Genomic DNA, 23,670 nt, shown 5'->3' with positions numbered 1-23,670 from the left:
CTCCAGTGAAGTAAATAGAGAACAATGTGCCACCAGCTGCCTCGGCAATAATGGCGGTGATCATTGGTAGCCAGGGGCGCGGATACACTGACCTTGGGATGTGCTGGTATGATCAACCTGCAGCCCACGATCCAGAATGCTGTCGGCGAGAATATACAAGTCATTGATGGAGTTGTTCCGGGTGTACAGCATCTCATTGGGATAGTCAGGATGGGTTGCAAAACAGCGAAGTCTGGGGTGTACAGCAGTGCGGCCATCAGAAGACAGGCCCGAGGCCAGTTATTCTCCTGAAAATGCAGGGCTTGCTCTTTGCTACCATGTGTATATATCGGAGTGTGACACTCACCCGTGAGATAATATTTAATCAACTGTATTCTGAACACTGCAGTCGTAACTTGGCTTTCTACCTTACCCTCCTAAGATATGGCAGTCGAGGTATTGGCCCCATACTTTCCCTATCTCCGACATTCCGTCTCTGCGTAGCGGAATGGAGCAAGATCGGATCGGAGCATGCGGAGTAATAAGGAGTCCCATCTGGTGGCTTGCCCTACACCGGGCCTACAGCTAACATGCCCTGGAAATTGGCCCATAACAGCGCCAGTTGGCACATGCACTCCACCCCCGCGATGCTCCATATTTATTGAAGAACATTCCCCCTCTTCTTCGTTCTGGCGACAGAAATAATTATTTGGTACCTATTATCCACCATGCAGTTTGATATGATTGTGAGGCATGGCATCATCGTATGTGTCCTAGCATCGTGCACAGTTGCATGAGATACGGCCCGCTAACTCGCCCACGTCCACATGCCAATACGAACGATGTTGTTTTTGGCCAGGAGATAAGAGTCAAAGATGGAGTGATTGCCTGCATTGGGAGCAATCTGCCTTCTTCGCCCTCCACTACGGTCATCGACGCCAAAGGCGGCTACATTACGCCTGGGGGGGGTTGACTCCCATGTGCACCTCGAACAACCAGACCTAAGGCAAGACAGTGACACCTGGGAGACAGGGACACGCAGTGCTGTCTGCGGCAGGACCACTACCGTGCTTGCGTTTGCGGTCCAACAGAAAGCTGACAAGAGTATCGTCTCTCTCGTGAACGATTATTCCACCCGAGCCGGGGGTAACGCTGCCTGTGACTATGGGTTTCACATCATTTTGTCAAATCCGACCTAGCACATCCTGGACACCGAACTTCCAACAATTGTCAAGGAACTGGGCATTACGAGCGTCAAGCTTTATATGACTTACGAAGCTATGAAGGTAGACGACCGCGGCATTCTGGATGTCCTGATTGCAACTCGAAAGCTTGGGATCACGACCATGATCCATGCTGAAAACCATGACATGGTGTCACTGTAAGATCCCGGTCTACGGCAAATGATATAACCTCTTCTAGTGGGAATTTACGGTCTGACAGAGCGAAGGATAACTGAGACGCTGGAGCGGGACGGGCAGACCGATCCCTACTTCCACGCCGTTTCCCGGCCGAAAATAGCTGAGGATGAAGCTTCCGTGCGTGATATACATAGAATACTGATAACTGGCCATCTAAAGAGAGCTAACACATTGGGAACCACAGTATCGCGCCATTGCGCTTTCAAAATTGATGGACGCCCCGATTCTATTAGTTCATGTATCGAGTGAGACAACTGCATCCCACATCCGCCACGCCCAGTCCCAGTTGCTCCCCGTGTACGGTGAGACCTGTCCCCAGTATTTATATCTCCTGTCGGTGCAGATTCAATGCCTCTGGCGGAAAACGCCTCGGCCTGGTTAATGGCATTCCGAAATTCGGCAAGATCCCAAATGGTCTGCCAGGCCTAGAGACCCGTCAACGGCTGCTATTTAAGGGCGTCCTGGAAGGTAAAATCACCATCCAGGACTTTGTCCGAGTCAGCTGCACAAATCCTGACCAGCTCTACGGTCTTCCCAGTAAGGGCGTTATTTTCCCCGGGAAGGACGCCGATTTGTGCATTTGGTACCCCAAGGGCGAAATGCAGCCACTCCAACTCACGAATGCTATGCTGCACCATAACATAGACTATAGTCCCTTCGAGGGCATGACGTTTTATAACTGGCCGCGCTATACAATCCTGCGAGGCAAGGTCGTTTGAGATAGGGATAATGGTGGTTATGTAGGGAAGAGGGAAGAGGGGGGATGGGAATTACCTAAAGCGGAAGTCTAGCATGCTTCGTGGTCCAAGAAACGTTTTTGTAAACGAGTGGAGGCCGCCAGCCGAAGTGCTCGAGCAGTCAAACGGAGTGTAGCAAATTCTCATCTTGCCTGGATTTCAGGTAGGCTACGTCTTATTCAACCCTAGCAGCGGAATTCAGCTGGCGCTGCTGTTGCGAATGAGCGCCCACAAGGCTACCTTGCTTTGGTTCCAGTAGGAAGACGGGCTTTTGTGAGGCTATCATTACTGGAGAGTTTGTTGTAAATCTTGTAGTCTGATAGCTCGCGATGCTGGAAGACAACTCTTTGACTGTCCTTCATAGACTCCTGGAGTGGTAGTCCTTACTGGGTCTACGGATAATTGGAAGGTGGAATTATAGTTTCAATTCATATTATTTATGTTGACCAATCCCATCTATTTTGGACGATTGAGGCTTTTGGTATCAGTTGTTTTGTACGACAGCGTGCTTGCCAGCAGTTACGCCGGCGCAGAGCAATTTCATGTAGGAACAATTGGTAATACCGAGAGCCGAACGAAGTAAGATGATAACAATAAGGGTATTCAGAACAATAATAGTAGGGACGACACCAAGTACTGCAATCAATATCCACAGTTTACCCCTGGTGGTTTCATCCTGACGGCAGCAAGATGCGTTTTCACCCTCCTCTGACCGTGGCGAAATCCTGGTGAACCAGACATTCCCCTTGATATGTTCAAGACCCTCATGGTCAAGAGACTCCTCAACCCGGAAGCTCTGCCGGTTGTATTCAAATTCGAGCTCCTTATGCTCATCATCGCCATATTTGGCCACTGCGTGCTGCGAAACCGAATCGGTGACTTCGCGGACTTTGCGGTACCATTCTTCCAGATCCTCTGCATATATAGCAGTTATTCGGAAGTCAACTGCCATCTCTCCATGCTTAGACTGTTTGTTATTAGTATGGTTCCTATTTCGCAGTGGAAAAGCTGGCAGGAACAACTCACGTTACGGTCTCGGACGATGGTTGTGACTCTCATGATGGATTCCAGCTGCCAGAAGTTTGGGTACTGGAAAGGATAGTATAATAAATCAGGATATCCAGCTAGTAGGGGTTTATATAACCAAGGATGACAGCTAATGAGGCCGGGTTCACTCCTCTCCCTTTGTTGCTGTGTGGATGAACAAATATCAATGTATGGAGTTCCTATCATCCAACAAAAGCTCTTGTACCGTCTTAATGAAAGCAAAGAAGCCACTATGGGCCTCCCTCAGTTGAACTAATACAGGTCCACTGCAAAGAGTAGCCTTTGAACGTGCAGCGGTGAACATCCTGACTGCTAGAGGCAAAAATATATACCAGTTGAGTGAACAGTGAATACCAAAATGCCCACCAAACAGTCACCACCAACACACCGATTCTTAGTGAATAGAAACCAAGTAGTTACCACAGCGCACCCATAGTGAATCAGGGTTAAATTGAAGTACAACCCCAGAAAAACATCAGTTGCGGCCTCAGGCGGTGATCCATAAACGGCTAGCGCGGCTGACAAATGAGCCAGTAGAATCAACTGCATTATTGAATCAATCACCAGACAACGGTGACTATTCCATCAGAAATGCCTACCTGACGATGAAATGAGCGCTATCCCACTGACAGAGCCGTGCTATACATGCCGCCGGCGGCATATCCAATGCGACCGCACCCAATCCCCCTGCCTGAAATGCCAGAAGGCGGGCCTGCAATGCCTCGACAAGAGGCCCGTTCGATGGGTGCAGGGCGTTGCCATACGTGGAACCATGAGAGGCCGATCGTATGAGAATAATGCAGCTGTTTCATCATCGCCTGTTGGTGAGATTGAGACGCGTCTTTCGGCCGCTGGTCTGCCACAAGATCCAAATGGACAGAGCCTAGTTCCCACATCGCCTAGATCATCGTTACCCCCCCCGATACTTTCTGGAGTAGATGCTACATCTCGGTATTATTTGGACTACTGTATGAATTGTTCTGAGTTGATGTGCTCGATCTGACAACCTGCAGATAATGACCGCATATGTCGGCTTTTCATCGTCTACGACAGCGGGAATAACCCGTTTCGGAGTCTGATACCTCTGGCCTTGAATGACTCGGTTCTTCTTGATGCCGTTCTTGCGCTGGCCGCTCGCCACCGGGCGAACTTCGAGCAGCCCTTTTCCACCGATGGTTCTCGTAGCGCGTCCACCCCGGTGGATGTGGATCGCGAGGCCCTTCGTTTCAAATTCCGTGCCATTCAAGGGCTGGCGCGGTCAGTGAATGCTGGGACTCCCAATCGGGATGCTACAGTCGCTAGTGTTTTCCTACTGGTGTTCCTTGACTTACTTGAGTCCGGTTGTGATCGGTGGAATTACCACCTTGAAGGTGCCAAAACCTTGATGGCGCTGACACCGGCTCATGATTCTGGCCGAACTGTGGAGAAGATCCGGAAATTCATAATCAAGCAAATCCATCTGTATGATGCGACGTCCCCAGATAATTGAAAATGCTAATTCTGTCTAGGATCGAATCGCTTGGAGCAACGTTTGTGCGACCGGCTCTTCTCTCTGGGTCTACTTCGATCGATGAGTCCGCCAGCCTGCTGCAGGATTCTGTGGAGGAGTCATTTCTCGGATGTCCGGAGTACATTCTAACGGCTGTTCAATTCTTCTCCCTGCAGCGAGACATTTTCTCAAGCGACAATAAGTCGGACCAGGCTGGACTGGACGAGATCGCCTCGGTCCTCGACGCAGTCATAGGATTCGACTGCTACCTGTGGGCCTCGGCGTTGCCACTGCCAGTGGAATCTGCAACGCGGGACATGGACGATTTGTGCAAACTGGCGCAGGCCTACAAACTCGGCGCGATGGTCTATGGACGACGTGTTCTCGACGCACTGCAGGCGGTGCAGACAAACCAAGAAGGCATCGCGTCGGAGCTGCTTGAGGTCATCGACTCGCTGCAGCAGGGGTCCAGCCTGCTCAAGTGCGCGCTATGGCCAATTATCATAGCCGGCCTGGAGTGCCGAGCGCCAGCACAGCGAGAGATCCTGACTCAGGCGCTGGAAAAGTTCTGGCAAGACACCAAATGCTTGAATGTCACCAACGCCGCCAAGATATTGCAAGACTATTGGCGGAGCACGGACCAGAAAATCGGAGCAGCAACCAATCACTGGATCTTTGACATGGGGCGCCTCAGCCACGATTGGCTGCTCATATAGTCGGTTTACTCCACTCCAACGAGCTTCCTAAAGCGGACAGGCTTCCCCACTCAGCCTTGGGACTCCTGATGCTTCCAGTTCTCCGCTCAACTCCCCCATCGAGAAGTTCTGCAGAGATTCTTACAAATGCAAATCCTGTCACCACCACATTCGCCGCCGTCGCCTATTTATACGGCCGACGCCCATGGGAGTTTGACCTGGTTGGCGCGTGATAGCATGGAATATTGCACGCCATTCCTGGAATCCCCCGACGATGACGTCGAAGGTAACAGAGCATGATGCTCCACGATCCAGGGGAAATGACGATGGCTTCGACGAGGCTTCGCTCGAACGGCTTGGACGCGAAAGACCCGCGACATTCTCTGGCGCCTGGTCAGAAATCGCATTCTGCTTCTCGATTGTGATGTCGCAAATCCTCGCGGTAGGTTGGCTTTGTTTACTCGTTTCGCGGGATAATACTGATTTGTTCAGGAATACTACATTTCAGGTTCGAACGTCCTCCTGCCGACTCTGATTGAAGAACTCGACTTCCCTCCTGACGCCACGATATGGCCGTCCACGTCGCTGTCTCTCGCCGTGACCTCGACCCTCCTCATCTTCGGGCGATTAACGGATATGTTCGGTGGATACGCGATTTATATTGCCGGGGCAGGGTGGTTGACCATCTCATCGATTCTATGCGGCATATCGCAGTCCTGGCTGATGCTGATCATCTTTCGGGCCCTGCAAGGCCTCGGCCTCGCCGCGTTTCTGCCATCCGGTGTGATGATCTTAGGCAAGACATATCGACCCGGACCGCGGAAGAACTTTGTGTTTAGTCTGTATGGCGCATGCGCGGCGCTGGGATTCTTTGTCGGGATCTTCTTCTCAGGCCTTTGCAGTCAGTATCTCACTTGGAGATGGTATTTCTTCATCGGCGCGATACTTTCCGCCATCACGACGCTGTCTTCGATATTTTACGTACCGCGCGACTACAAGGAGACGAGAGGGAATAGGTCCACGATGGATTGGCCCGGCTGTGCTCTCTCCGTGGCTGGATCAGTTCTATTCGTCTTTGCGATCGCGTACAGTTCCTACGCGCCAGAGAAATGGCGCACCGCATATATCCCAGTTTGCTTAATCCTCGGCGTTCTATGCCTCGGCGTCTTGACATATGTCGAAGGCTGGGTTGTGAAAAACCCTCTCCTCCCAGGCGATATGTTCCGCGTCAAGTACATGACACCACTCGCCATATCTCTTCTTTTCCTCTACGGCAGCTTAGGCGTCTACCTCCTCTACTCCGTTCTCTAGTAAGCACCCCCACCTCATCCCTCACCTATGCGTAGCGTACTAACAACCCCAGTATGGCCGAATTCATGGGCGCAACACCCTTCCAAATGGTCGCGTGGACGGTCCCCATGGCCGCCGGCGGGCTCATCCTCTCCTGCGTCGGCGGGCTCATCTTCCACCGCATCTCCGGCACAATCCTACTCATAATCTCATGCCTGGGCTACATCGGGTCGGGGATCTTCTTCGCCGTCGTCCCCCTCGGCGGCAACTACTGGGCCTTTGTTTTCCCCGCCATGGTCTGCGGCACGATCGGGATCGATATCAGCTTCAATCTAGCGAATATCTTCATCACGACGAACATGCCCAAAGCGCGGCAGGGGCTCGCGGGCGCGCTGATCAACTGTACCCTGCACATGGGCATTGCGGTGATGCTAGGCTTTGCGGATATCGTGCATGCCGAGACGGAGGGGCTGGGGACGTGGAAGAGCTATAAGGCGGTGTTTTGGTATCAGGCGGCGTTGGCGATTGTGGGGTTGGTTATTGTGGTTTTGTTTGTCAGGGTGAAGGAGGCGAAGAGTGAGTTGACGATTGAGGAGAGGGAGGCGTTGGCTGTGCAGCAGTCTGCTGGTGGGCAGGTAGTGGATCGTCCTAGTCCTAAAGAGAAGGCTGATTCTGGGGGTGATTCCGAGGGTTGATGGTTGTAAATATGTTAGACTAGATATCACCATCGTATATAATACTCACCTCAGTGATTCAAGATGCTCAGTCTTGGTTCGGTACCTGGCCTCTCTTTCCGGATTACGCCCAGACTAGACCAAACCTTGGCATAACAGAGAACGAAACGTATTGTATTAAATCCAGGGGAACTCATTCATTAAATGATCTCATGGCCCGTGATCGGCTCGGGATCGGGATCTCAGCCGTGGCATGCAGGGGTGCACGATGGAAACGTGGACTTTTCCCTCCTGGGGAAAGAAATCCGGGGAAGTTGCTGTGCTGTGGAGAATCGCGCGTTAAGTTGCCAGTGACGTTCCTCCTTGCTTGCGAACTCGTCCCACTTCTACTGTCATTATATCACTCAGAGGATAGGAGTTGGGGATTACTCTGGATTGGCGATTATATCATTGGAGCGAAGAATGTATACCGTATATGGTATATGGTGGGCATCAACAGGTTATCGTGTCATGGCGGATTGGGCAGGTTATCCGACTTGGCCACTGCCAGCCACAGTTATACAGCGTACATAGCAGGTAGTTGTGCTATGGCCAGCAATATTAAGGTAGCGCCTGTAAGCACTGCAACTGGAGGATCGCATTAGGCACAGGATATGCACAGGCATGTACAAGATCTCTGCATTGAGCCATGCTACTGCGAACCGGATTATCACAACCCGACTTCATAAAAATACCGCAGCATTCTTGTCCCGTCCAACTAAGTGGCCGCACTATGGAAAATGCCTCATCTCTGGCAGAATAAGCATATGGCTGGCTATCCAGCTATGACCAAAGAGGAAAATAAATCCCACGGCTTCGTGCGGCTCGGCCCAGCCGAGATCATTAACAAGCCGAGAGGACAGTTAGTTGGTTCGTTGGTTAGCGTGTCTAGTGCTGACAGGGAATGAATCCTTCCAGTTCCGGTTGTTTCAACGACCTCTTCCTTCACATCCTGAGCTGCACGTCGAGTATTCACCTTGAACCAATTAATAATATAAGTTATCTATTGCACAATGGTATATAACTCGCTCTAAATAGCCGTATCGATGCTCGTAATCGTACTTGACATACCACACACATATCTAAACAGACCCAGAGTTATCCGCACACGAGAAAGCAGCCGACCCTCCACTCTCGTTATACACGTCAATAATCCCCTTGACTGAGCCATACGTGCCCGCAACCATGAGGAAACTCCCTACAACCACAATCATCACACTCCAGAACACCATAAACCCCCAGCGCGCCGTCTTCTTCTCCTTTCCTTTGCTCCAGTTATCGTAGAGCCACATGCATCCGAAGGGCTGCAGACACATAACGGGTCCGAGAAGTGCACCGATCAGCGAGACCAGCGAGTCGAAGACGGGGATTGTACTGGCGATGATCCAGGCGATGATGATGATGCCAAATGTACACCCGAGCCAGGTGCCCCAGTGTACGAGGGAGTTGGAGTTTAGATGGCGAGAGCCGCGGAGGATGTGCACGAAGATGAATTTGGCTGGGATCTAGAGTTTTAACAGTTTATTAGCTTACTTCCACAAGTATGTTTTAAGGTTGGCCGTACATGGGAGACAATGGTCATTGTAACAAGAAGCCCTGGCAGTGCGAATGCATAACTGATGATTTTGATGAGAGGACCGGCGGAGCTGAGGGCTGGAGACGAGACATAGGAACCGCAGTAGTAGTACACCACACACCCGATGACGCTGTAGACGACGGTGACGCCGGCTTGACAGATGGCCATAGCTCCTGGGTACTGGTTCGGGTCGCGCATCTCGGACACAATGGAGAAGAAGCCTAGTCAGTTAGTATAGGGCCATCACTTAATTTCCAATTTGGTAAGGACTTACCAGGTGTTCCAGAGAACGCGTATAGCAGGTTCGAGACTGCCGCAATGGCCTCTGCAAAAGAAGGATTGCCAGCAACCTTCCAGTCAGAGACCCAGGGCTCGTCGGTCTTGGGGGCAGCGTCAGGACGGTCCTGTACGCCGACTGCAATCGTGACCATTATGATTGCAACGAGAATGCATGGCAGACCGACCCAGGCAAGCCAGGTAATCTTCCCAAGTGTTCGCACACTGGAAAAGGCAAAGCCCACTATCGCCGCAATAGCGACATACACAGCAGTGCATGTGGCGTGTGTAGAAACCGCGTTCAAACCAATAGACAGACTGAGAATCGCGGAGCCACTGTTGAATATAAAGTCTACAAAATTAGCGTATGCATATGCATTTGGTTATTGATTACTTACAGAGACAGAACCCAGTAGACAGAACAATCCGACCTGGCAGACCAAACATGATAGCCCCCGCGTCATCAATACTGTACACCTCACGATGATTCAGCTTGAAAGTGCCAATGATATAGGCAGACCAGGTGGTGATGCAGGCCATGGTAATCAAGCAGATGATGCCCGGAACCATGCCCAGTACATTAAGGGCAGACGGAATAGCGAGCACGCCCATGCCGATCTGCGTCTTCATCATTAAAATGACAGTTCCTACGAACCCGACCTGGGGACACAGTATTAGCGTTCTGTAATCTTAGCCATGCTGAAACGTTCAATGCAGAGATGAATGCACATTGCGGTAGTTGGGACCCTCTTCGGTGATGTCGCCAAAGACGTCGTCGTGCGTGTACTCGGCGTGGAAAGCCTCTTCCACCTCTTTGGGTGCCTCCTTGGGCGAGAGCTTAGGGGATTCCATTTTGGCGTAAATATTTGTACAACTTGGACGGACCGCAGCTGGCTGGGGGGGGAGGGGGCCCCTTTTATATTAGGGACAGGGCATGCCAGGCCAATGAAGGGACCGTCCTGTCAAAGCCACTCGGATCTGGGGTCCCCCACAGTCTTTCATTCTCAACAGACTGGCTGGAGATTGAGACTGGACTGCGTGTCTGGGGATGGTCCACCTGTGGGTCAAGCCCTCGGGTCCACGAGACTGCACTGCACCACTGCAACACTGCAGCACAATTACCACCCGACGAGACCCGGCTGTGTCCTATCGGCCTTGTCTGATTTCGGATTACACGGGCGCAATTGAGCACGAGGCCACGGCCCACGCTGCGAGGCGACGTAATGATAGCCTGGCCCTTACTCTTCCCGGCAGCGGCGCTGCACTGTGACGGCAGGCTGCGACCGGCATTTCCTCGGACATTTATCGTCTCCACGGGAATCACCTGGCGGTTCACAGTTACACGTTTTGCTACACCGGTATCACCATCGCAGACATCATGGATGAAAACATGTTTGATCGCATGCCGAGACTTCGGCCAGGAACCGACACGGTGGCGTTGCCAGTCGCCACACGGCTTCAGGCCGATTGGTTTCTGTTTCTTGTCTAGCGGTATTTTGGTATTCCTGGTTTCCTGTATTAATACTATCCTGTTTTCCCAAACTCTGTTGCCCGAGACGCACTGACCTGTCGCTGGTTGCATGCTTACGCCATCGGAGGCTGGAATCAAGTTACGGTGTAGTCTACAACTGGCAAGGGACTGCAATTGGATGATATTCTACTAAACAATATAAAACTGTACATTGAGTCATGTCTATCTATTTGTCCGTCTCATACTCGCCCAATGCCACCTCACTGTCAGCATCGTCTTCAGTAGGCAAGCCAACGCCAGCCCTAATGCGCCTCTTGACGCTTGATCTGAGAATACTCGGCACACCATTGCCAATCGCAAAGATCCAGTGGTCAAGGAGTATCCGGCACTGCGTAATCGACCACCGCGAGTACACCTGGACGGCCTTTTCCACAAACACATCACTCAGGCTGACCGAATCGACCTCGACCCTCTCACCAACGAACCGTCGATACGCCGGCATGAGAATCGCTGCAACCTCTGCATTCCCTCCCAGCTGGCGATTAATCTCCAATGCCTCTGTAATAATGCTCGCTTTATGCGCCTCGACATGAGCAGCGCCGAGGCCACTGGCCGCCACAATGTCCAGCAAAAGCAGGGAGGCTACATATGCCACGTCCTCATTATGCTCCCTCTCGCAGAGACTGGAAACGAGTCTAGCCAGAACAACCTCTGCATTGTCCTTCCTCTCGGGAACCGCGGCAGCGGCAGCTTTCACGGCAGCGTATATCGGGAACTCGTGGAATGCAACAACGTGGTCTTCCGCCAGTATAGGCAGCGCAATGTCCACGTTTCCTGTGAGTGCGGCAACGGTGAGGGCATAGTGCAGCACCACCTCGCGTTCCTTGCTGGGTTGCCAACCCATGACTCGCCTCAGCAGGTCTTTTCCTAGGATGTGGCAGTCCACTCGGGTGTCGTGGTTGACCTCTTTGCGTACGCCGCTGAGGAGTATTGTCATTGTTTTCATTACGGGCACGAGGGTGTGGATTTTCGGTTCGCTGAGTTCGTCTGCTGCGTTGGTGAAGGCCTCTCGATCGGCTGCCAGAGCGGCGTTGAGAAGGGCAGTGTTGGCTTCAATGTGTGTGTTTTCTGATGCAAGGGCTTTCTCGAGCTCGTCGGGGACTGGGTAGCGGGGGAGACCTTCCCAGATGGTGTTTGTGGCTTCCATTGTTGGGTTGTGATACACTGTAGTATCTGGTGTGATGAGGTGTAGTATTAAGGTGCAGTCTATGTGTCCGGACTGTGTTCTGTACAGAAGTGACTGATATTTATTAACGCACATTCATTATTCTTCCCGGCACAAAGAGTTTTCAGGTCTAACAAAGCAGTGAATAAAACATGGTATTCACAAATGCCTACTAATACCACTGTCTAATTCAAACAGTGAAATAAGTTTCATTCAGGTGGAACACTTCAATACGTTTACATTGCAACATATCTATGTATTGCTTGTGAAAGACCCCCTAACCTTGCTATGGAGACGAATGGCAGAGATACCAATCAGTGCCACGAACTGCAAGAGTAATGGTTCCTTGTAACAGAATGGAATATTAAGTGTAGGTTGTTCTATTATCTCACATACGCGAATAAGATAACCCCCGACAGAGTCCATCAACCTCGTCTTCGTCGTTCATAACCGAAAAGGCCAAACCACGACAAAGCCCCTCGATATCGTCCTCTTCATCCCTCAGGTCAAGCCCAATATTCAGGAGGTCTTTAACTTTGTCCGCCAACTTGGGAATCATCATATAGGTGGCTACCTGTAGAAGGTCGTTCAACACCTTCTCCCTGTCTGCTGACTCGCAATCGTCGTATATCCCGGAATACATGAAGTTATACACCCTCTGCATCGTATCGGCAGCAACATATTCTCCAAGCGGAGCTCGAGCGAACCCATTCAGATAGCATGCAGCAAACAGCCCAGACCAGAAGACCAGAATGTCGCGGTGCACCGGGAATTCTTTACCGCTGGCTTCAACGACAATATCAAACGGCTCGCTATGCTCAAGACGGCACCGAATACTGTCTCTCAGAATCCGAGGCATACGTTGTTCAGAGATCAAGTGCATACACTGATTTCGACTGAACTCGATATACCGGCCAATTGTCACCTCTCTGAAGGACTGCAACACAGGCCAGCCGGTCTCATCTCGGATAACGTGCTGGAATAGCGGCATCAGCAGGTTGACAACCTCGTCGAACCCTTTATCAATGGCAACATCAAGTGCCCTAACAATCACACTCACCCGATACATCCAGAGGTGATCCTCAGCGTCCGGGTGCGTGTCTCTGATCCCCAGCACCGCAGCATTGATCTTCCTATCCATCTCATCATCCCGCATTAGCCTATCCATCAGACAACGCACAACCTCAACATTCCCCGCCACCGCAGCAGCATAGAACGGCTTCTCCAGGAAATCCAATATCGTATTCCACTCATTCTGCAGAATCCATGCCGCAAGCACCAGATCATCGTCCTCGGCCGCAGCTTCCAGTGCCACATTCAGGATAATCCGCCGATGCACCGCAGACCGGAGCTCGACTACTTTCTCCATAATACCCCACTCCACAGTCCGCTGTCTTTCTTTTATAGCAATGCACAGATTCTCGCAGAAGGTGAGAACCATCCGCACTTCCTCGGACCGGTCGAATCCATTGGGCGCTTCGAGCTTGAAATCGTGCAGCACACCTCGGGGGAGTGGGACTTCGGATTCTACGTCTTCCTTCCTGGATTGGATCTGGTGTCGTCTTGTCTCTTCCTCGTGGTATCTGGCTTGGATGTTGGAGATGTGCACCTTCTGTAGGCCTTGCGCGAGCATATTTACCTCGAATGCGGCTCTGCTTGCCATTTTGCTAGATGGTCTCCAAAGGAAACGGATATGGGTGTTTGTGTAGCAGATATGCTCCGTGGATTGATTTATAGTATCGGTTCAATATTGCTAGTGAACGGTTCTTTATCACTGCCCCATTCACCTGTGGATTTGAGCGGCTGTTCTAACAAGGCCAATGTAGATGCACGATGCTTTCTTTTTATCCATGTTCCATGGTATTAAGCATTATGCAGTCCCTTCCTCTTGTACTGTTAACAATAGCATCCACAAACAATGCTCTTTATCGAATATCACAAGATAAATACCAACAACTCAACACCTGCATCTAGCAAACTACTTTCCATTCGATGACATACATACAAATCCAACATGGCATCATCCACCTCCCTCACCGAATCCCAACTCGAACAAGCCCTGTCCAAACCCGAAGAAATCAAACGCCTCCTCCCCAACATCCTCACCCCAGAAACCGTGTCAAACATCGGCTGGATGCTCGAAGAAAGCGTCCTCCACGGACACACAGAAACATACCACCTGCTCGCACCAGAAGTCTTCAGCCGCTCCGAGAAATTCTACGACCCCATCCGCCACGCCGCAGCGGAGGCCATAATCAAGAACCGCGACGATATCATCGACGACCTCTTCTCGCGCATCTCTGCCCTCCCCAATCCCGGGCATTATGAGGATTGGCTGTATACTGTTGATGATGATGGGTTGATTGCGGAGAAGGAAGTCCGGCGGTGCGATATTATCGGTCTAGCGCTTTGTGCTGCCGTTGAGTACGGGAGTATCCCTGCTCTTCGCAAGGTTCTGGGTATAGATGAGCTGCCTGTCTATATGGTTGGGACGGCGCTTGAGGCTGCGACGAGACTGCACGATGCTGATATGGCGGGGGTGCTTGTTCAAGAGCTCATGCGTGACAAGGCGCAGGTGACGCGGTACATCATGCAGCGGTGCGGGTTCGAGGTCGTTGATGAGCGTGTTGAGCTGGAGCTAAGAATTGAGCGGGCCAGGCATATCGTTGATTGTTTGAAGATTGCACAGGGGGGGATGGTTTTTGATGTTGTGGCCGTTCTGCTGCCGCATTATCTGGAGTGTGTCGCGGGCCATCCGGGGTGTGAGATGATGCAGCAGTCTGGGTTTCTTTATCTCTTGTCTCCGGCGGAGTATAAGTATGTGTCGAGGGATCTGTGTAAGAAGTTGCTGAATTGCGATATTCCGGTGAGGTTTCGGGGGTTGTTGTATAGCTTGCTAGAAGATGAGGAGAGGAAGTAGTTATCTATTAGCCTATTTCCTTGTTCCTTTGTTAACTCATCGTTTTATTTACTATCCATATATTCATTCTAGTCTCTCTCTTTAAGCCTCCCATGTTATCAAGGAAAATGACAAAAAAGCTCCTCTGCAGCTCTCGTACTCGTAGTGACACAAACCCAAGTATAATCACGTATATCAGTTATAACCCCAGCCCCCACAAGAAACTTATCACAACTCGCCGCATAATTAGGGATACCATTCAACTCGTCAAATATCGCCGTCGCCACATTCACATTCATCCCCGAGAACGGCGCCACCTGGCACTTGAGCGAATTCGCCGGGATCCCAGCAATAGGGACGTTCGTCAACGTCGTATACGACGAGCGCGTCAGCATAGACAGTTCCCTCCTCACAAAACTACTCTGGTTCTCGCACACGTGGATGTGGATCTGCTCTTCCGTCCTTGTAGCCACGGAGTTCATAGCCAGTGCCCCTGTGGCTCTGTTATATGTAGCCCCCTGCGGGGGATTTCTCAGCGTATCCTGTCCCAGCTGCCAGCCTCTGTTCGGTTCAGGCGCTAGATGCAGCTCCAGTATCCCCGGTAGCTTCTGGGTTGTTGTGATCAGCTTGTGGTCTTCAAGGAGTGCCCAGATTGGGTTGCCCGCGACTGCTGGCGTGGTGAGGGTGCATGTCCCCGCTGGTTTGAGGCAGCGACAGAGACTGCCGAACCAGAGATAGCAGCCGTTGCAGGCGAAATTGCTGTCGATACAGCCGTCGCCCCAGAGGTTTAGGCCGCCGTTGTTGGGGTTTATGCGGACGACGGTGGATGGGGCCACGAGGGAATCGCATTGTGGTGCGTAGAGGGGGCATTTTAGGGGGACGCCGTGTTGCTGGCAGTCACAGCCTGCGACGTTTAGGGAGGAGATTTGGTTTGATGTGCATTGGACTGCGGTGGAGTCTTTGATGAGAAGATGTAGGAGGAATGTGGTAAGGAACAGGGGTTGAAGAGAGTGTTCTTGTATGAACCTCATACTGGCGTTCCGCTATACAGTTGGATAGGGCAGTCTGATAGCTACTTGTCTTGACAATGGCTCTGAAGCACAGAGAGATGTGAATGTGTTGTTGGTTTTGCTTCCCCAGGGAAAATACTAACCATTATAGAGAATGAGTCAAAAGTAAATCAATAGGTACACGCTCAACGAAAATACGACGACTAAGGCCGGCCAATAAACAGCTTGAAAGAACTGTCACGAGCCGACAGTCGAGCGAAGATATAGAATGAAGGGATAGAATGCTGCTGTCATACGACTCTATCAAGGTGTATTCAGAAGTACGTTTTACCTTGCTCCTGAACTGCTAGATCTGGATATATAGTCTCCAGTGATAGTTTTAGATCTAAGCCTGCAATTATCCAAGTATAATACCCTTCCTCACGAAGATGGCTCTAGTATGGGTATAAAGGTGTCGGGGCTGACCTGAATCCATACTACGCCATGTTGTCGCCCTCTGCTAAGACAATTCCATCCCAAATAGAGAATGCAGTGGCTTCTGACAAGGGCGAGCTAACAACATCGAGCTCCGGAACAAGCGGCTGTGAATTTCATTATTCCCTGGAGTGCCAAAAATCTGGATAGATACCGTACCCACGTCCTAATATTTACTAGGTGTGAAACTCATGGCTGGAGTGCAGAATGTCCAGGAGCAGCTAGCAGTTAATGGGCTAGTACCAGTGGCCCAGGTATAGTATAGAACGGGATGCCTAGGACTTTACTATGTAAGTTTAACCCCTGACTGAAAGGCCACCCCAGAATTTCTGTATTACGCCTCCGGGCGTATGGCCGTGATATGGCAATTCTCTAGAATACGCATACATTCTCCCCGCGAAACCCCAGCCTTAGTATGCGGAGTATCTCCGCAGTGCCTCACGGGTCCCGAAGAGAACAGGCAAGACGCAAAACTGGTCCGAACCGGCCCACCATTCTCGCGGGGTGTCCTTAGTCTAGCGTGGGGGTCTCAGTATCCGAATGAATGCATGAACGGGCCAAAGTCGGAGATTCACCGTGTCGATCGTCGGGAATCGAAGCCGAGGGCGTCATTGAAGTGGAAGCTGATGAGACTGTTGATGCACAGCAGTCCGGATGTAATGGAATCCACATAGTCCTTAAAGAATCGTGGTCCTTTCTTGATGTCCACTGCTGTTGTGGAAGAGATATCCGCATTGGGAAGGTATCCTATGTGCCTTTTACTTTTAGCCTTTGAACCAAATAATCCGTCATGAAGCCGAGATATGTCGAATATGACAATTAACCTTCCGAGGAGGATCTCCGGACTCGGCCCTGCCAAGTTTTGGCTGTTTTAGCCGTTGTGAGTTGGTAGATTGGCGGCGGTTAAAATTGGATATAGATCGGATGGTGGTTAATCTGTCGACACATGTTGGTTAATGGAAGCTGCTTCAGGTGCTTCCTCGTGCATTACATATTCTAAATTTCTTTTGTACAATCAGTATTAATCTATTCCCTGAACTGCCACCCTTTCCCTTACCAGTATGCCATCCCATGTCGTCCCGTGCTCCCATTCTATTCTATATCCCACCTTTCAGTCCAAAGGCCCCCTCAACCTCTTGGTTCTTCAAGTCAATCCAGTCAAACATCTCCCAGAATCCTACGTCTACGAAGCGTCGAGTGCCCATATCTATCTACGATCGGGCGCTCCACGCCAACGCCTCTGTCAGCTTGACCAGTCCGTTCGGTGGAGCAGTTCCCACGACATAAAAGGCCTGACGGCACCATGACACCAACAGCAATCGAACCCAGAATAGAAAAGGCCGAACCGGAAGTAAATGGTATGGAGAGCCTTCTTCACATACGTACCGGGACGCCTCAACTCCGACACAATCAGAGTAGCATACTCTACAAAGGTAAATAAGAATAAGATAATAATCGAAAGCACTTTGTGGTGCTTCGTAGACCTTCACAGCGAGGTGCTCAAGCAACTAGAGACGAGTACTTAGTCTGGACCTTCACGACGGGGCGGGACACTCAGGGTTTCATAGAAAATTTCCACCTGGCCATGAGCCTAAAGGCGTCATCAATGTATTGACCAGCCATACAGATAGAGTCTCCACGTGCTGGGTGTGGACCGTCATCTCGGCGGCGCAGTTTACGCAGGATAGGATACAGGATAGAAGAAAGCGAGGAGGTGCCAATGGGCCGTTGATGAACGGGCAGTACCGATCGAACCCCATGGCCATGATCTATATATGGCAGTAGCTTAGGCGCGCTGGAGCTGTTTCTTCTTTCGTTGCGATCTGGGTCTCAAATGTGTTGATATAGCATTGTTGCTGGTAGGCAAGTCAGTTAATAAAGTAAAACAGCACAAGCGACATCCAGGTACGACTGCAATGGGCTTTTATGTCGCGGGAAGACTGCCAGGCTAGGACAACAGTCTCCGTGCATCAAACGCAGCGTTTCCAGAGCAAGCGCATTCGGATTGGATTACCTTCTTTGGGACATGGATAGCCCGAGACCCAGTGGGTCAAGGCCGCGGAGAAGCGCAGTCGCAGTCGCAGTGGGCCGGGGAAAACATCGGTTTAGGAACCCGAGGCGCTGTGGATATCAGAGTCGACAACAAATGCGATCGGCAGGATTGGTCGTTTCATTAGGTTGCGGTGGGCATCGGGCATGGTCGTGGGCATGGTCGTGGGCATCGAGATATCTACCCTTGTTGACTCGTGGATCCCAGTCGATAAGCAGTTCTGAGTTCTCCTTCAGAACATCTTGCATCATCTATACTAACCTAAGCTGGAGGCAAATCTGAACAGAATTAATACCCAACGTGCTAGCCAAGTAGCCACTCTACCATAACGCCCTACCTAGTCTATACCTTAGCCACCGCACTCACTATATCGACCCCTCCCAATCATTATGCGCCGAATCCAGCACGTTCATGCTCATACTCTCCGGATGCCCGATCTGATCCACCAGTGTAAAGAAATCGTACGACGAAATCCCGATGCTGTCTAGGAAATCCAAGTTCGGGGCTTGGGCAAGCACAGACGGCGACGCCGGGTCACCCGCCACCGACAAGGGGATGGGGTCTGTACCAGGTAGCGTAGCATCGTCATTCCCGTCAAACCGTAGTAGATGGTCAGCGCCGGGGTCCGAGTGTGAAGGGCCCGGGAGAATTAGGGTCTCCAGGCCGCGCCGCTCAATCCGCAGCGCCAGCTCCTGGAACAGCTTCTCTAGCTGGACGAGCTCGGATTTGCGAGCCGCGGCGAGCCTGTTCCCGCGCTGGATCATCTGGTCGAGGATCGCGTAGGCGTCTTTGATGTAGTCCTGGCCCTCGGTGACGTTGGGGAACAGTGCCCCGGCCATGATGACGTGCATGGAGGCCCCGTATGTGAATTCCATGTCGAACGGGAGGAATACCTCTATCCCCATTTAGTTAGTCTTGCAAGGAGTTCCTCCTGGGTATGGGGTATACGTACCGAGAAGGCTATCTTCGTCCGTAAGGATCTGCAGCGTCTTTGCGGCGGACTTGATCCCGGCTGATATGAGGGCGTTTGTGGGCGCTACGATGCTATGCCAGTCCTCGGCCCCGTGGCCCAGCTTTTGGAGTCGTTCTTTGAGGACCGATAGGAGGAGGGGTCTTGTTGCTACGATCACGCACTGATACGGTTAGAGAAGACGGAATGGAGGTTGACGTGGACGAACCTGGTGGTATAAAAGCGTGATATACCGCGTCCCCTTGGGCATTGTATCCACGGAGTTCTGGAATTTCAGATGAATTATCCTCTCGATCTCGCGGGCGTGTCCGGCCAGTACATGCAGGATAGACCGCGTTGTTTCTAGGAATGTCCCTAGTTGCGTCTCGTCTCCTTTGTAAATGGCTTTCTTATGTCAGTACTCTTCTCATATTGTTATTTGGTAGGCTTGGTAGGCTTACAAGAAAGAATGTACGATAGTAGATGCGATAATCTAACAGACAGACTCAGTGTCGCATCGCTCTGCGAGCCGGCATTCGGGGGATCCAGTAGCGTCGTGATATCACTATCCTGAGGCGTCATAGACGCTCCGACAGACGACGAGATCTGCCGGTCGAGGACATACAGAGTCCACCACAGGTTCCGGCTGCGGGCGACAGTCTCAGGGCCAAGTTCATCTTCCGGTAACTGGGTGTGCATTCCGTCCATCTGGGCGATGCGGATTGCGTGTCCGATCTATCATAATCAGCAGAGTACATAGTAAAAAAGGAGGAAACGGACATAAACGTGCGCTGATGAGCGGTGGTCAATAGAGTATAGATACAGCCCCGTCAGAGCAAGCACTTCAATAGCAACAAACCCCCCACGAGAGAGGGCCGTATGGTCAGGCATGAGCGCCATCGCACGCAAAAAGAACTTGCATCCAGGAGGGTCTGCCGAGTTCCGTGTCCGCATAAGGAACGCATTCCCAAACGCCAGCACCAGGAGGAACTGGACGAACCAGATGCGGCACCGGCTGGCCTGTTGCACGGCATCGCCGTAGTAGAACTTATCCAGGTTACGGAGGAACTCCTCCTCGTGGATTATACGGAAGTTGTGGCCCAGGTGGAACTTGACGGTGTTGAAGAGGTACAAGGCGTGGTCGAGGGAAGGGAGGTTGCTGATATCAGGATGCTCGCCGGCTGGAACAGGGCTCCATTGAATGGGATAGAGGTCGCCGTCGAACAGCTCAGGCTCGCTATGCTGAGGCTGAACGTGCAGCTTTTCTGCGATCATGAGCTTCAGCCGGGCCGTGAACGACCAGGTCGAAGTGGGAGCCAGCCACGCTACAGAAACTTAGAATGTCGCCAGAACACAGTACAGGGGATAATACATACTCCAGTTCCTTTTCGACTTGTGGTTCTTCTTGATAATGCGAGACGGGAGAGTAAACGGACTCGTCCAGATCGTCCTCGCCGAGTCCACCAGGAAGGGAATCTCCTCTGGCTGGGACCCTAGAGAATCTACATCTGCCATTAGCCCCAGACGACTATTCTCACCCCCAGAGGAATGAGTACCCTCGACGTCCACCTCTGACCCGAACGCCGACGCCGACGTGCGCTTGACCGTCGGCGGCGTTGGCTGCTGCTGTACCTGTTGATGCTGGCCTTGCTGGCCTTGCTGTCGCGGCCGGTCGCTGGCCTTTCCCTGCAGTTCCCGGAGATACCTAGGAGAGACATGCCTCAATTTCGCGATTCAGCAAGCGTACGAGCGCGGGTGCATGCTACAAACCTCTCGGGGACCATGACTTTGCTGACGCTTTCGAGGAAGCGGCACTCAACGCGACGGCGCTGGCAGTTCGCACAGGGCTCCTCGCCGGTGCATTTGATCTTGCTCTGGCGGCAGGCGACGCACCTGCAATTCGGTCAGATTACAGAGTTTATATGCGGGGTACGCCACCTAACAGAAGGCAGCAGTGGACAAGGCACTTACGCGTTGGAGGTGCGCTTCAGCTTGCGCTGCTTGGGAGCGACGGTCGTCATCGCGGCAGTTGCAGAATAATAAGAATATAAGAACTGACAGGCTGTTCAAAAGGAAGAGAATGCCAGGAGAATCCGCGGAGAGAGTCCGACCCCGCCGTGTGACAGTTGGGGATCTGGTTCCCCGTTTCGTCCAACAAGCCCGGCCTTAGTCAATAAAGTCCAGTTACTGAGAGTCAGTTACTGGCTGGACAGTGACTGGACAGTGACTGTCTGGTGACGAGATAACGCTTAAACGGGTGAATGGACTACTATCTCCTTCACGGCTCTTAATCCTGCAACCTGCAACCTGCACGCTGCTCTTCCTCTGCCCCGTGAAGCAGCAGTCTGGCCAGCTGTCTCCGCACAGACCAGGTTCCCCAGTTAGGACTCGATTTCCACGCCGTCAAGCTGGTGGTTGGCTGCTCGGGTTCTGAACCCGAGATGGTGGGGAACCCGAGATATACTGCTGTAACCGAGGGAGCTCCAACTATCGTATAAATGAGCTGCAGTAAATCAAGTGCAAGCTATTGCTTCTGTCTCGTTTCGATCTCTTATATCTTTCTCCCCAATAAAGCGTTCTTCATCATGTTCGACGTCCTCGTGGTCGGCGCAGGCCTCAGCGGTCTGCAGGCTGCTCAATCCGCCCAGCAGGCCGGTCTCTCGGTCGCTGTTATTGAAGCTCGCGAGCGCACCGGCGGCAAGATCTGGAGTGTTCCTCTTGCGTCTGGCCGTGGCTTCGCTGACCTGGGTGGTGCCTGGATCAATACCACTCTGCAGCCGCGCGTGGGAGCGTACGTCAAGCGATTCGGGTTGAAGACGGTGCAGCAGAGACTCGAGGGACGAGCTGTTATGCAGGAGGGGCCTGGCAAGAGATTCGAGTTTCCGTTTGGGGTTACGCCTGATGTTAGTCTACCAGCTATCTAGCTATATCCGGTTCAACTAGTTGGACTTGTTAAACCGGTGCATGATCATGCTGACTCTCGCAGTTCACAGAAGAAGAGAAGAAGAGCTTAGAAGCTGTCCGAGATCACATCCAGGCTGAATCACTGAAGCCTGGGTCTTCTCCCACGGTCGCCGACGACAATATCACGCTGGACCAGTATGTGCGGAATCTGGGTGCGCTGCCCAACGTCGTGAAGATGGTCAATCTCTGGGCCGAAGTCATGCACGGTCTCGAAGCAACAGAATACTCTGCTGCTTGGTTCATCGATTACTGCAGACGCAACAAGGGACTGCTGGCTATTCGCGCTGACGACGCCAGCGGTGGCCAGCATTTGCGGTTTGCGAATGGTATGGCTTCCTTTACTCCCCCATTGATAGGGGTTATGAAGATTAACGAAAACAGGCGCCCAATCCCTCCCTACCAACATCGCCAGCCTCGTCGGCGCAAGCAACATCCACCTCTCCTCCCCCGTCGCCTCTATCGTCGACCACGGCGACCACATCGCAGTCACCACAACAACCGGCAAGGTCTTCGCCGGGCGCAAGTGCATCCTCTCCATCCCAAGCAGCATGTACAAGGAACTCAACATCCAGCCCTCACTCCCACAGCCCGTACAGGAAGTCACAAACGCCACCGTGCTGGGCGACTACAACAAGGCCATCGTGTGCTACGACCGGCCGTGGTGGCGCGAGGACGGGTTCAACGGGTACTTCGCCAGCTACGAGGGCCCTGTTATCCTTGCCCGGGACACGAGCGTTGAAGAGAGCAGACACTACTCGCTTACGTGCTTTGTCAATGGCAAGCCCGGTCGGGAATGGGGGAAGCTGCGGCCTCATGAGCGCAGGGCTGTGGTTCTGAAGCAGATTGCCAAGATCTTTAAGCAGGGACTTGACGGTGAAGCCTACAAACCTATTGAAGTGTTCGATCAGGTCTGGCAGCATGAAACGTTTAGTCGGGGGGCGTTGGCGCCGATTACGGCGTTGGGCCATATGACCAAGTTTGCGTATGTGTATGGCAAGCCCGTGGGCAATCTGCATTTTGTCGGCACGGAGTATAGTAATGAGTGGAGGGGGTATATGGAGGGTGCGTTGTGTTCGGGCGAGATTGGGGCTGCAGAGGTTGCGAGGGCGTTGAAGAAGGATGGCCGGGCGAATCTGTAGCTCTATGACTGTATGACTTGCATTGGGTGTTTAATAGCAATGGACGGCTGCAGTACTTAATAATTCATGAGCTACGAGTAGCAAGCCAGGTACCAAAGAGGATTCTATCATTTAAATCAGAATATACTATGATTTAATCTCATTCGACAGGAAGAACTCGACACTTCCATATTCGAATACTAACAATGTGTGGGATGCTAACCCTGTTTGTAGTGTATACTCTTCCGGTGAAATATATATTTCGGCAAAACCAAACAAGTCGAAAC

The 23,670-nt window shown here is 51.9% G+C and overlaps 11 protein-coding genes across 11 annotated transcripts; 5 read left to right on the top strand and 6 right to left on the bottom strand.

The window, feature by feature from the left end:
• Positions 1 to 772: 772 nt before the first annotated feature.
• On the top strand, positions 773 to 2,119 carry ASPVEDRAFT_51921 (uncharacterized protein; the record flags this gene model as incomplete). Its single annotated transcript, XM_040814543.1, has 6 exons — positions 773 to 947; positions 991 to 1,162; positions 1,232 to 1,360; positions 1,430 to 1,517; positions 1,585 to 1,718; positions 1,744 to 2,119. 6 exons carry the CDS (start codon positions 773 to 775, stop codon positions 2,117 to 2,119), a joined length of 1,074 nt encoding a protein of 357 aa, XP_040666618.1.
• Positions 2,120 to 2,621: 502 nt separating this feature from the next.
• ASPVEDRAFT_71023 (uncharacterized protein) lies at positions 2,622 to 3,805 on the bottom strand (the record flags this gene model as incomplete). Its single annotated transcript, XM_040816095.1, has 3 exons — positions 3,784 to 3,805; positions 3,164 to 3,727; positions 2,622 to 3,104 (listed from the first exon to the last, which is right to left on the bottom strand). Exons 2-3 carry the CDS (start codon positions 3,368 to 3,370, stop codon positions 2,622 to 2,624), a joined length of 690 nt encoding a protein of 229 aa, XP_040666617.1. The 5' UTR covers positions 3,371 to 3,727; positions 3,784 to 3,805.
• ASPVEDRAFT_51920 (Zn(II)2Cys6 transcription factor) lies at positions 3,795 to 5,389 on the top strand (the record flags this gene model as incomplete). The annotated part of the gene is made up of 3 exons (XM_040814542.1): positions 3,795 to 4,152; positions 4,198 to 4,645; positions 4,693 to 5,389. The coding sequence occupies 3 exons, from the start codon at positions 3,795 to 3,797 to the stop codon at positions 5,387 to 5,389; spliced, it is 1,503 nt and encodes a 500-aa protein (XP_040666616.1).
• A 253-nt stretch (positions 5,390 to 5,642) lies between these two features.
• Positions 5,643 to 7,353, top strand: ASPVEDRAFT_51919 (uncharacterized protein; the record flags this gene model as incomplete). The annotated part of the gene is made up of 3 exons (XM_040814541.1): positions 5,643 to 5,810; positions 5,861 to 6,678; positions 6,732 to 7,353. 3 exons carry the CDS (start codon positions 5,643 to 5,645, stop codon positions 7,351 to 7,353), a joined length of 1,608 nt encoding a protein of 535 aa, XP_040666615.1.
• Positions 7,354 to 8,336: 983 nt separating this feature from the next.
• On the bottom strand, positions 8,337 to 10,092 carry ASPVEDRAFT_40364 (uncharacterized protein). The gene is made up of 5 exons (XM_040812144.1): positions 9,953 to 10,092; positions 9,622 to 9,883; positions 9,222 to 9,575; positions 8,936 to 9,168; positions 8,337 to 8,876 (listed from the first exon to the last, which is right to left on the bottom strand). Exons 1-5 carry the CDS (start codon positions 10,073 to 10,075, stop codon positions 8,454 to 8,456), a joined length of 1,395 nt encoding a protein of 464 aa, XP_040666614.1. The 5' UTR covers positions 10,076 to 10,092; the 3' UTR covers positions 8,337 to 8,453.
• An 811-nt stretch (positions 10,093 to 10,903) lies between these two features.
• On the bottom strand, positions 10,904 to 12,053 carry ASPVEDRAFT_591724 (uncharacterized protein). The gene has a single exon (XM_040815459.1). It carries the CDS (start codon positions 12,013 to 12,015, stop codon positions 10,921 to 10,923), a length of 1,095 nt encoding a protein of 364 aa, XP_040666613.1. The 5' UTR covers positions 12,016 to 12,053; the 3' UTR covers positions 10,904 to 10,920.
• A 93-nt stretch (positions 12,054 to 12,146) lies between these two features.
• ASPVEDRAFT_149754 (uncharacterized protein) lies at positions 12,147 to 13,673 on the bottom strand. The gene has a single exon (XM_040808213.1). The coding sequence runs from the start codon at positions 13,580 to 13,582 to the stop codon at positions 12,308 to 12,310; it is 1,275 nt and encodes a 424-aa protein (XP_040666612.1). The 5' UTR covers positions 13,583 to 13,673; the 3' UTR covers positions 12,147 to 12,307.
• Positions 13,674 to 13,746: 73 nt separating this feature from the next.
• Positions 13,747 to 14,888, top strand: ASPVEDRAFT_591722 (uncharacterized protein). The gene has a single exon (XM_040815458.1). The coding sequence runs from the start codon at positions 13,934 to 13,936 to the stop codon at positions 14,837 to 14,839; it is 906 nt and encodes a 301-aa protein (XP_040666611.1). The 5' UTR covers positions 13,747 to 13,933; the 3' UTR covers positions 14,840 to 14,888.
• ASPVEDRAFT_40363 (uncharacterized protein) lies at positions 14,785 to 15,993 on the bottom strand. The gene has a single exon (XM_040812143.1). It carries the CDS (start codon positions 15,847 to 15,849, stop codon positions 14,938 to 14,940), a length of 912 nt encoding a protein of 303 aa, XP_040666610.1. The 5' UTR covers positions 15,850 to 15,993; the 3' UTR covers positions 14,785 to 14,937.
• A 2,724-nt stretch (positions 15,994 to 18,717) lies between these two features.
• Positions 18,718 to 21,322, bottom strand: ASPVEDRAFT_82399 (uncharacterized protein; the record flags this gene model as incomplete). Its single annotated transcript, XM_040817198.1, has 8 exons — positions 18,718 to 19,247; positions 19,305 to 19,485; positions 19,531 to 19,706; positions 19,763 to 20,036; positions 20,082 to 20,626; positions 20,678 to 21,006; positions 21,072 to 21,194; positions 21,273 to 21,322. 8 exons carry the CDS (start codon positions 21,320 to 21,322, stop codon positions 18,718 to 18,720), a joined length of 2,208 nt encoding a protein of 735 aa, XP_040666609.1.
• A 564-nt stretch (positions 21,323 to 21,886) lies between these two features.
• ASPVEDRAFT_126904 (flavin monoamine oxidase family protein) lies at positions 21,887 to 23,404 on the top strand (the record flags this gene model as incomplete). The annotated part of the gene is made up of 3 exons (XM_040806403.1): positions 21,887 to 22,204; positions 22,288 to 22,591; positions 22,647 to 23,404. 3 exons carry the CDS (start codon positions 21,887 to 21,889, stop codon positions 23,402 to 23,404), a joined length of 1,380 nt encoding a protein of 459 aa, XP_040666608.1.
• Between the last annotated feature and the right edge of the window lie 266 nt (positions 23,405 to 23,670).

This window comes from Aspergillus versicolor, assembly GCF_001890125.1.
Source record: "Aspergillus versicolor CBS 583.65 unplaced genomic scaffold ASPVEscaffold_3, whole genome shotgun sequence".
Lineage (NCBI taxonomy): Eukaryota > Fungi > Ascomycota > Eurotiomycetes > Eurotiales > Aspergillaceae > Aspergillus > Aspergillus versicolor.
Note: the sequence above shows the minus strand (reverse complement) of the source record. Positions and strands in the feature narration are given on the sequence as shown.